At 42.4% G+C, this 10728-nt stretch overlaps 1 protein-coding gene across 1 annotated transcript in view; it reads left to right on the top strand.

Moving 5' to 3' along the window:
• The first annotated feature begins 2361 nt into the window (after positions 1–2361).
• The window catches only part of LOC120045940 (caskin-2-like), a 32811-nt gene continuing 24444 nt past the window's right edge, over positions 2362–10728 (top strand). Inside the window, exons 1-3 of the mRNA XM_038990865.1 lie at positions 2362–2507; positions 3449–3544; positions 10303–10436. Coding sequence (XP_038846793.1) covers positions 2364–2507; positions 3449–3544; positions 10303–10436 — 374 coding nt within the window. The 5' untranslated portion in view covers positions 2362–2363. The remainder of the gene's footprint in view (positions 2508–3448; positions 3545–10302; positions 10437–10728) is intronic.

Below are 10728 nucleotides of genomic sequence, written 5' to 3'. Positions count from 1 at the left end.
TCTTGTGTCAATGTAGATTTACTCACCACCCAGTCACACCTGTACACAGACAGACCAGACTGTGTGTGGGTGTGTATTTGTTTAAGAGAGAGGGGGATGTGATATATGATAGTGGTGCTGAGGGACTGAAAGGAAGAAATGAGAGGTGAGCTAACAGTGACCAGTCACCATGAGTCAACACTCAGTCAGCAGAGGGGGAGAGAGAGGGAGGTAGAGAGAGGGAGAGAGAGAGGAAGAGAGAGAGAGAAGTGTAAAGGAGGCAAAGAGAGAGATGGAAGGATGGAGAAAGAGAGACATAAAACAGAGACAGAGATAAGCTTAGTATCAGTGAAAGTCAAAATGGATACATTTAATTTGTGTATTCCAGTGGTGGAAAAGTACCCAATTGTCCTACTTGAGTTAAAGTAAAGATACTTTAATAGAAAAGGACTCAAGTAAAAGTGAAAGTTGGAGTGAGAGATACACAAGGTTGTAAAGAAATAAATAAAGGAGTGAAAACAGACAGATGAGACATAGTTGGATAGATGGATGGATGTGTATCTGACTAAGTACCAGGCAGGTCAAAACATTGAGCCTTCAAGTCTGGAAATCAGCAGTCAGATACTGATACACACACTCAGGCTTCATCCTAAATGGTACCCTATTCCCTATGTAGGGTCCTATTTTTCACCATGCAGCCTTACACACTCAGACCTTACATGACTGGATCCCATTCCCAACCATCGTCACAGTCTCACAGAATATAGTTTTTTAAGTGGATATGAAATAATCAAAGCTTCTGTGCGTGGTCTTCTGTAGCTCAGTTGGCAGAGCATGGCGCTTGCAACGCCAGGATAGTGGGTTCGATTCCCAGGACCACCTGTACGTAAAATGTATGACTGTAAATCGCTTTGCATAAAAGCGTCTTCTAATGGCTTGTATTTTAGAAGTACAGTTCTGAGTGAGTGCTGTATTACTGTCCTTGATACTCCAGGTATTCAGTGAACCAGCACTGAACCCAGTCCCCTGACACACACACACACACATACCTATGCACAAGCACATTTCATAGTACTCTCCCATACTTGAGTTGAAATACTATTATCCCAAATACATTTTCCCCCCAGCTTATTGATACTAAATTGATAGGGATGTTGTGGTTCTTGGGTTGCATCTTAAATGGCACCCTATTACCTGAATAGAGCACTACTTTTGACCAGGGCCCACATAGGGAATAGGTTGCCATTTGGGACGCACCTTGGTCAGAGTTTGTACCCTGTATAGATGGCTATGTTTGGACCTAGGTCCTTGGTTTAAGGTTGGAGCTGGAACAGTGGAGGTGTCTGTGTTCCATGTCTGGCAGTAATTCAACAGTCGACTGTTGTCTTGAACACCCTGCTCTCCAGGAATGAAGGGCCCAAATTTATGCATTTAATTTGTCCCTCGTGGGATATACTGCCCCCTGACACACAAACACAAACAAACACACACGCACACACACCGTCCTGCCATCGTCTGCTAGTGTGTTCTGATGAAGGCTCACCTCCTGTAAAGTCATCAGGTAGATTTATAGCCTCTCTGTCCAGACTATGGCAGACTCATTTCACCCTGGAAAACCTCCACAACTACCTAAGAGGGGAAAGACTCCTTACACCAGGCACTGTTGGACAGTACTGGAAATATAGAGTCTGTATGGAGTATGGAGGCTGCACACGCTTCCAGAATATTCCTAGACAATTACTGTAGTAGTAACAACAGAGTGGATGGAATAATATTAATGCTCCATCTCTCTCTCTCTCTCTCTCTCTCTATCTGTGTCCCTCTCCCCGTCTCTCTCTCTCTACCCCCCACCTCTCTTCCCTCTCTCTTCCCCAGGTTTTCAGCGTTACACCATGCAGCTCTAACGGGCACCACTGAACTGCTGTCTCTACTACTGGAGGCTCAAGCCACTGTGGACATCAAAGACACCAATGGTGAGAAGTTATAAGCTCTTATAAGTCGGTATAAACACTTATGAACAGTTATAAACAGGTAATACAACAGCACAAGTCATTAAAGGGGCAATCTGGGATTCGAAAAAACTCTAAAGCGGTCACTCTGCCACTTGTTTTGGCAAACAGAACAAAAGCCAGTCCTGGATTACACCTTACATTGTTTGGCTCCTTCATGAGCTTTCATGGGATTCTTGTTGGACTCCCCTCTGTCTATCTCTTTTCAACTCTGTCTTTTCCTAACTAACCTTCTCTTGTACTATTTTTACTCTTTTTATCTCTCTCTCTTCTTCCATCTCCTCTCTCCCTCCCTCCCTACTTCTCTCCCTCCCTCCCTACTTCTCTCTCTGTCTCTCTCTGTCTCTCTCTCTCTCTCTCTCTCTCTCTCTAGGTATGCGTCCGCTCCACTATGCAGCGTGGCAGGGTAAAGCTGACTCTGTGTTGCTGCTACTAAGAGCTGGAGCATCAGTTAACACACCGTCACAGGACGGACAGATACCTCTACACCTGTCTGCACAGTATGGACACTACCAGGTGGTGAGTACACACACATGAACACACAAACGCAGACAGACACATGCACGCACACACACACACACACACACAATTGACCCTTATCAACTCAGAGACATGGTTCGATATTTGGAAGGATTACACACTGGTAAGAGGCCTCACCACACACACCTTCACTCAGTATCAGTGTGTATATAGTGTTTCCAGGTGTGACAGCGTGACACAGATTGTGTACGTTAGGTGTCAGGGTGAGTGAAAGGAGAGGGCTCTATAGTAACTACATGACATGATCAGGTCAGCAGTGGGTTCCCTGGGTGACATATTGAGACTAATGGGAGGAAGGAGGAATATGTGTATTGGGTGTCTTTAATACACAATTAGGGAGTCTACCTGAGAGGTGTGTTCACACACACACCAACACGCACCCACACACATGCACACACACACGAAACGCACAAACATACACGCAGCAGCATAACTGGTCATGGAGACTACTGAGGTATTGTATTGTATTGTGTGTGGACAAAGCAGGAACATTAACAAAGCCAGAGGTATTTCTCTGTAATGGATAGGGTCGCAAAATTACAGGAATTTTCTATAATAGTCCTGGTTGGAGGAATCTGGATTTCCTGCTTATTCCCTCCTGATTCCGGGAATCATCCAACCGGGATTTCGTGAAAACCAGGGAATTTACTGACCCTAGTAATGGAAGCCCTGTTAGGACTACTGCTTTAGCCCTGAGCTAAGATCCTGATGCCTCTCTCTGCTTGCTGTGGTGATGAAATGTCAGAATGTTATGTTTATTTATCTCCTTTCTCTCTCTCTCTCTCTCTCTCTCTCTCTCTCTTTTTTTTTATCTCTCTCTGTCCCCCCCTCTCTCCTCTCTTTCCCCCCTTTCTCCTCTCTCTCCCTCCCCCTCTCCTCCTCTTTCTTCCTCCCCCTCTCCTCCCCACTCTCTCCATCAGTCTGAGATGTTACTCCAGCACCAGTCTAATCCATGTCTGTTGAACAAAGCCAACAAGACCCCTCTGGACCTGGCTTGCGAGTTTGGCAGACTCAAGGTGAGTCAGTGAGTGTGAGTGTGTTTGTGTATTTTATGGTAAGCATATGTGTGTGTGGCAGAGGAGGCTGGTGGGTAGAGATGTAGGAGGACGGGCTCATTGCAATGGATGGAATGGATAGTATGAAAAGGTTACAAACACATCTAACTCATGGTTTCCATGTGTTTGATACCGGTCAATTCATTTCATTCCAGCTATTACATCTCCACCCATCTATCTCCACCCACCAGCCTCCTCTAAAGGGCATATTTTCATATATGCTAGTTTCAGTTTTTCTCAATCGCGTACAAGCACGTTTTGGATCTGTTGAAACGTATCTATAGCAGAACAGCAATGATCAAATGTTCAAATACATTTACAGAACTTCAGATCCTTTTCTTGCCCTTGTATCTGACTTGCATATCTTAGACCACATTTTGCAAAACATTAAATTTGGCGACGAAAATGAAGTGAGGACCAGCCAACGAGAGCGTACAGGTCACGGTGGTAGGTAGTGCATGGGGCTTTGGGGACAAAACGGATGGCATTGTGATAGACTGCATCCAATTTGCTGAGTAGAGTGTTGGAGGCTATTTTGTAGATGACATCGCCGAAGTCAAGGATCGGTAGGATAGTCAGTTTTACGAGGGTATGTTTGGCAGCATGAGTGAAGGATGCTTTGTTGCGAAATAGGAAGCCGATTCTAGATTTAATTTTGGATTGGAGATGCTTAATGTGAGTCTGGAAGGAGAGTTTACAGTCTAACCAGACATCTAGGTATTTGTAGTTGTCCACATATTCTATGTCAATACCGTCCAGAGTAGTGATGCTAGACGGGCGGGCGGGTACGGGCAGTGATCAGTTGAAGAGCATGTATTTAGTTTTGCTTGCATTTAAGAGCAGTTGGAGGCCACGGAAGGAGTGTTGTATGGCGTTGAAGCTCGTCTGGAGGTTTGTTAACACAGTGTCCAAAGAAGGGCCAGATGTATACAGAATGGTGTCGTTTGCGTAGAGGTGGAGCAGAGAATCACCAACATCATTGATGTATACAGAGAAGAGAGTCGGCCCGAGAATTGAACCCTGTGGCACCCCCATAGAGACTGCCAGAGGTCCGGACAACAGGCCCTCCAATTTGACACACTGAACTCTATCTGAGAAGTAGTTGGTGAACCAGGCGAGGCAGTCATTTGAGGAACCAAGGCTGTTGAGTCTGCCGATAAGAATGCAGTGATTGACAGAGTCGAAGGCCTTGGCCAGGTCGATGAAGACGGCTGCACAGTATTGTCTTTTATCGATGGCGGTTATGAAATCGTTTAGGACCTTGAGCGTGGCTGAGGTGCACCCATGACCAGCTCGGAAACCAGATTGCATAGCGGAGAAGGTACGGTCTGATTCGAAATGGTCGGTGATCTGTTTGTTAACTTGGCTTTTGAAGACTTTAGAAAGGCAGGGTAGGATAGATATAGGTCTGTAACAGTTTGGGTCTAGAGTGTCACCCCCTTTGAAGAGGGGGATGACCGCGGCAGCTTTCCAATCTTTGGGGATCTCAGACGATACGGAAGAGAGGTTGAACAGGCTAGTAATAGGGGTTGCAACAATTGCGTTGGATAATTTTAGAAAGAGAAGGTCCAGATTGTCTAGCCCAGCTGATTTGTAGGGGTCCAGATATTGCCGCTCTTTCAGAACATCAGCTGTCTGGATTTGGGTGAAGGAGAAATGGGGGAGGCTTTGGCAAGTTGATTTGGGGGTGCTGAGCTGTTGACCCGGGGTAGGGGTAGCCAGGAAAGATCTCTAGGCAATGGGGACCGTCTATTTGATCAGATTTTTTTACAATAGTCCGGACATGCAGAGATGCAGAGAATAAAATTGGTTTCTTCTATGTACCTTTGGTTTACTCCTAAGTCATCATCTTCAACATTCCATTACAGAGCTTTGCTTTGGTGTGGATTGAGGCCTATACATTCATGTCAGTTGTGTTCCTCCATTGTATTCACCTTTCCTTATTTCTATTGTAGATAGTGTTTCCTTGTGCCAATGGAATGTCTACAAAACGATGAGCAAACCAGCCTTTGTATTGAATACATGGAATTGGATTGTGATTAATGAATCCTAAATGAACCCTGCACACAATGTGCTTATTTTTTTATTGGAATAATATTTGATTGGATGTGTATGAAATTTGTTTAGTGAGATATGCAAAAAAGGAGAGTAATTTTCCATAGTTCTGCAGCTTTGGAAAGATGTACTTCCAACTTTGATCATCATGATTTGGTGACCGCTAAGAAAATGTATTGATCTACTGGGTAAAAGTAGATAAAAAATAAAAAAAAAGTTGCGTTAATCTTTTGGCAGGCAGTTGTATTCTTTTGATGAATCTATTATGACGGTATAATATAGTTTTGATGAATCTATTATGACGGTATAATATAGTTTTGATGAATCTATTATGACGGTATCGTATTCTTTTGATGAATCTATTATGACGGTATAATATAGTTTTGATGAATCTATTATGACGGTATCGTATAGTTTTGATGAATCTATTATGACGGTATAATATAGTTTTGATGAATCTATTATGACGGTATAATATAGTTTTGATGAATCTATTATGACGGTATAATATAGTTTTGATGAATCTATTATGACGGTATCGTATAGTTTTGATGAATCTATTATGACGGTATAATATAGTTTTGATGAATCTATTATGACGGTATCGTATTCTTTTGATGAATCTATTATGACGGTATAATATAGTTTTGATGAATCTATTATGACGGTATAATATAGTTTTGATGAATCTATTATGACGGTATCGTATTCTTTTGATGAATGTATTATGACAGTATAATATAGTTTTGATGAATGTATTATGACGGTATAATATAGTTTTGATGAATGTATTATGACAGTATAATATAGTTTTGATGAATGTATTATGACAGTATAATATAGTTTTGATGAATGTATTATGACAGTATAATATAGTTTTGATGAATGTATTATGACAGTATAATATAGTTTTGATCAATGTATTATGACGATATAATATAGTTTTGATGAATGTATTATGACAGTATAATATAGTTTTGATGAATGTATTATGTGTCACGATCGTCAAAGGGACTGAGAGAGGACCAAGGCGCAGCGCGTGGAAAGTACATCTTCTTTTTATTTAAAGAAGGAAAAAACAAAACAAACCAACAAAACAGACGACCGTGAAGCTATACAAACATAAGTGCTGACACAAAACACTTCGACATAGACAATTCCCCACAAACAGCTAAAGCCTATGGTTGCCTTAAATATGGCTCCCAATCAGAGACAACAATAACCAGCTGTCTCTAATTGAGACCCAATTCAGGCAACCATAGACTTTCCTAGATACCTACACTCAACCATAGACACAGCTAGACTTCTATACTAAACATAAACCCAACTACTCTAATAAACCCCCTAAACCTTACAACCACCCTAGACACTACAAAAACCACATACATTCCCCATGTCACACCCTGACCTAACTAAAATAATTAAGAAAACAAAGAATACTAAGGCCAGGGCGTGACATTATGACAGTATAATATAGTTTTGATGAATGTATTATGACGATATAATATAGTTTTGATGAATGTATTATGACGGTATAATATAGTTTTGATGAATGTATTATGACGGTATAATATAGTTTTGTTGAATGTATTATGACAGTATAATATAGTTTTGATGAATGTATTATGACGGTATAATATAGTTTTGATGAATGTATTATGACGATATAATATAGTTTTGATGAATGTATTATGACAGTATAATATAGTTTTGATGAATGTATTGTGATGGTATAATATAGTTTTGATGAATGTATTTATTTGAGAAGGCAACTACATTTTGAAAATGCATTTTGTTTTGCAAAAAGCCACAGTCTTGTGAACTCAGTTTTGAAAATTGAAAATATTGTTCCAAAAAATGTGTGTACGCGATTGAGAAAAACTGTAATAAACTGTAGATATACATGCCACAATACCTCCCTGTTTAACCCACACTTAACACGCACATCCCATAGACATTGCAATGATCAAAGGCCAGTGTAAGTGGTGATAGTGTGTGTGTATATTTGTCCATGTCTCACAGAGGGTGTGTGATGGATAGAGGGGGTAGGCCTATGTCAAACATCTCACAAAATGAAATGAACTAGCAGCTAAAATGAACTAGCAGCTAAAATGAACTAGCAGCTAAAATAAGCCTGTTTCAGCTAAAGGGAAATGGGTTTCAGTTCTGCTCCCCGGACAGGCACACACAAACGCGCATACAGGCACGCACGCACGCACATACACACTCTCTCGCACAAACACACACACACACACCGATGCATGCACACAGGCATACACACACACACAAGTGAGAGAGATTTTGCAGTGCAGTATGTTTCTCTGTCACAGTTGTCATGAAATGTATAGCTGTCCCTGTTTTGTAGATTTAGCCAAAGTTGAATTCACACACACAGGCACGCACGCAAGACAGACAGACACGTCAGTAATCTTCTGGCCCTGTGAATAGCATAACAACAGGCTTTAGGCTGTAACGCTGAGTCAGTTAAGGTCTTTATTACTGTAGTCTCTATCTCCCCTTTCCCTCTCCTTTCCCTCCCCCAGTAAGCGTCTTTGTTACGGTACTAGGGGTATCTTTAGACACCCAGTGCATGGACAGTTGCTAGGCAGGTTTTATGTGCACTTAGGTGGCCCCATAAAATGTACATGTATGGAATACACAAGTGGTGTAAAGTATTTAAGTAAAAATACTTTAAAGTACTACTTAAGTAGTTTTTTGGGGGTATCTGTACTTTACTTTACTAATTATATTTTTGACAACTTTTACTTCACAACATTCCTTAAGAAAACAATGTACTTTTTACTCCATACATTTTCCCTGACACCCAAAAGTACTCGTTACATTTCGAATGCTTAGCAGGACAGGAAAAGGGTCCAATTCACACACTTATCAAGAGAACATCCCTGGTCATCCCTACTGCCTCTGATATGTTGGAATGTGCCCCTCGTTATCCGTAAATTTAAATAACAAGGAATTTGTGCAGTTTGTTTTTCTTAATATAAAGAATGAGAAATGATTTATACTTTTACTTTTGATACTTAAGTATATAAACTCAGCAAAAAAAGGAACGTCCTCTCACTGTCAACTGTGTTTCTTTTTAGCAAACTTAACATGTGTAAATATTTGTATGAACATAACAAGATTCAACAACTGAGACATAAACTGAACAAGTTCCACAGACATGTGACTAACAGAAATTGAATAATTTGTCCCTGATCAAAGGGGGGGTCAAAATCAAAAGTAACAGTCAGTATCTGGTGTGGCCACCAGCTGTACTGCAGTGCATCTCCTCCTCATGGACTGCAACAGATTTGCCAATTCTTGCTGTGAGATGCTACCCCACTCTTCCACCAAGGCACCTGCAAGTTCCCAGACATTTATGGGGGGAATGGCCCTAGCCCTTACCCTCAGATCCAACAGGTCCCGAGACGTGCTCAATGGGATTGAGATCCGGGCTCTGCATTGTCATGCTGGAGGGTCATGTCAGGATGAGCCTGCGGGAAGGGTACCACATGAGGGAGGAGGATGTCTTCCTTGTAACGCACAGCGTTGAGATTGCCTGCAATGACAACAAGCTCAGTCCGATGATGCTGTGACACACCGCCCCAGACCATGACGGACCCTCCACCTCCAAATCGATCCCTTCTCCAGAGTACAGGCCTCGGTGTAACGCTCATTCCATCGACGATAAACGCAAATCCGACCATCACCCCTGGTGAGACAAACCCGCGACTCGTCAGTGAAGAGCACTTTTTGCCAGTCCTGTCTGGTCCAGCGACGGTGGGTTTGTGCCCATAGGCAACGCTGTTGCCGGTGATGTCTGGTGAGGACCTGCCTTACAACAGGCCTACAAGCCCTCAGTCCAGCCTCTCTCAGCCTATTGCGGACAGTCTGAGCACTGATGGAGGAATTGTGCGTTCCTGGTGTAACTCGGGCAGTTGTTGTTGCCATCCTGTACCTGTCCCGCAGGTGTGATGTTCAGATGTAGTGCTGTCTTAGGTGTCTCACGGTACGGACATTGCAATTTATTGCCATGACCACATCTGCAGTCTTCATGCCTCCTTGCAGCATGCCTAAGGCACGTTCACGCCGATGAGCAGGGACCCTGGGCATCTTTCTTTTGGTGTTTTTCAGAGTCAGTAGAAAGGCATGGGAAATGGTTTATGGTTCATTATAAAAGCATGGGAAACAGTGTTTAAACCCTTTACAATGAAGATCTGTGAAGTTATTTGGATTTTTACGAATTATCTTTGAAAGACAGGGTCTTGAAAAAGGGACATTTATTTTTTTTGCTGAGTTTATTAGCAGTTATATGTACTCTTATATTACTGGGTGACTTTCACTTTTACTTGAGTTATTGTATGGCAATTGGGTACTTTTTCCACCACTGGAATACACAAATGAAAGGTATCCATTTTGACTTTCACTGATACTAAGCTTATCTCTCTCTCTTTCTCCATCCTTCCATCTCTCTCTTTGGCTCCTTTACGCTTCACCTCTTCTATATCTCTACACCCTTCTCTCTCTCTCTTTGTCTCTCTATCTCTCCCTTTCTCTCTCTGTGTGTCTTTCTGTCTTGCTCTGTCTGTCTTTGTCTCACTGTCTGTCTCTCTCTCCCTCTCTTTGTCTCACTGTCTGTCTGTCTGTCTCATTCTCTCTCTCAGGTGGCTCAGTTGTTATTGAGCAGTAACATGGTGGTAGCTCTGTTGGAGGGGGAGGAGCTAGACAGTCTAGACTCTGCCTCCTCCAACACACCCCTTCACCTGGCCGCTCGCAATGGACACAAAGACATCATCAGGTGAGAGGAGTAGCTGTCCTTGACCGTGTGCGTGTGTGTGTTGACATTGCGTAAGTGGGATCTCCACCCTCGAACCCCATAACCTCCAGGGTCTCTTACATGCTGTTAATGATTCCCTTCCTACTTAAATCACCACATTCCCAGGAGGTTATGGGGTTCCCTCCATCCGTGTTACACATTCTGCTGCTGTGGAATTTTACTCCCATATTAGAGAGAGAGAGAGAGAGAGAAGAGAGAGAGAGAAGAGAGCGAGAGAAGAATAGAGAGAGAGAGAAGAGAGAAAGAGAGAGAG

This window comes from Salvelinus namaycush, chromosome 4, assembly GCF_016432855.1.
Source record: "Salvelinus namaycush isolate Seneca chromosome 4, SaNama_1.0, whole genome shotgun sequence".
Lineage (NCBI taxonomy): Eukaryota > Metazoa > Chordata > Actinopteri > Salmoniformes > Salmonidae > Salvelinus > Salvelinus namaycush.
This window is presented reverse-complemented; position numbering and strand designations above follow the sequence as displayed.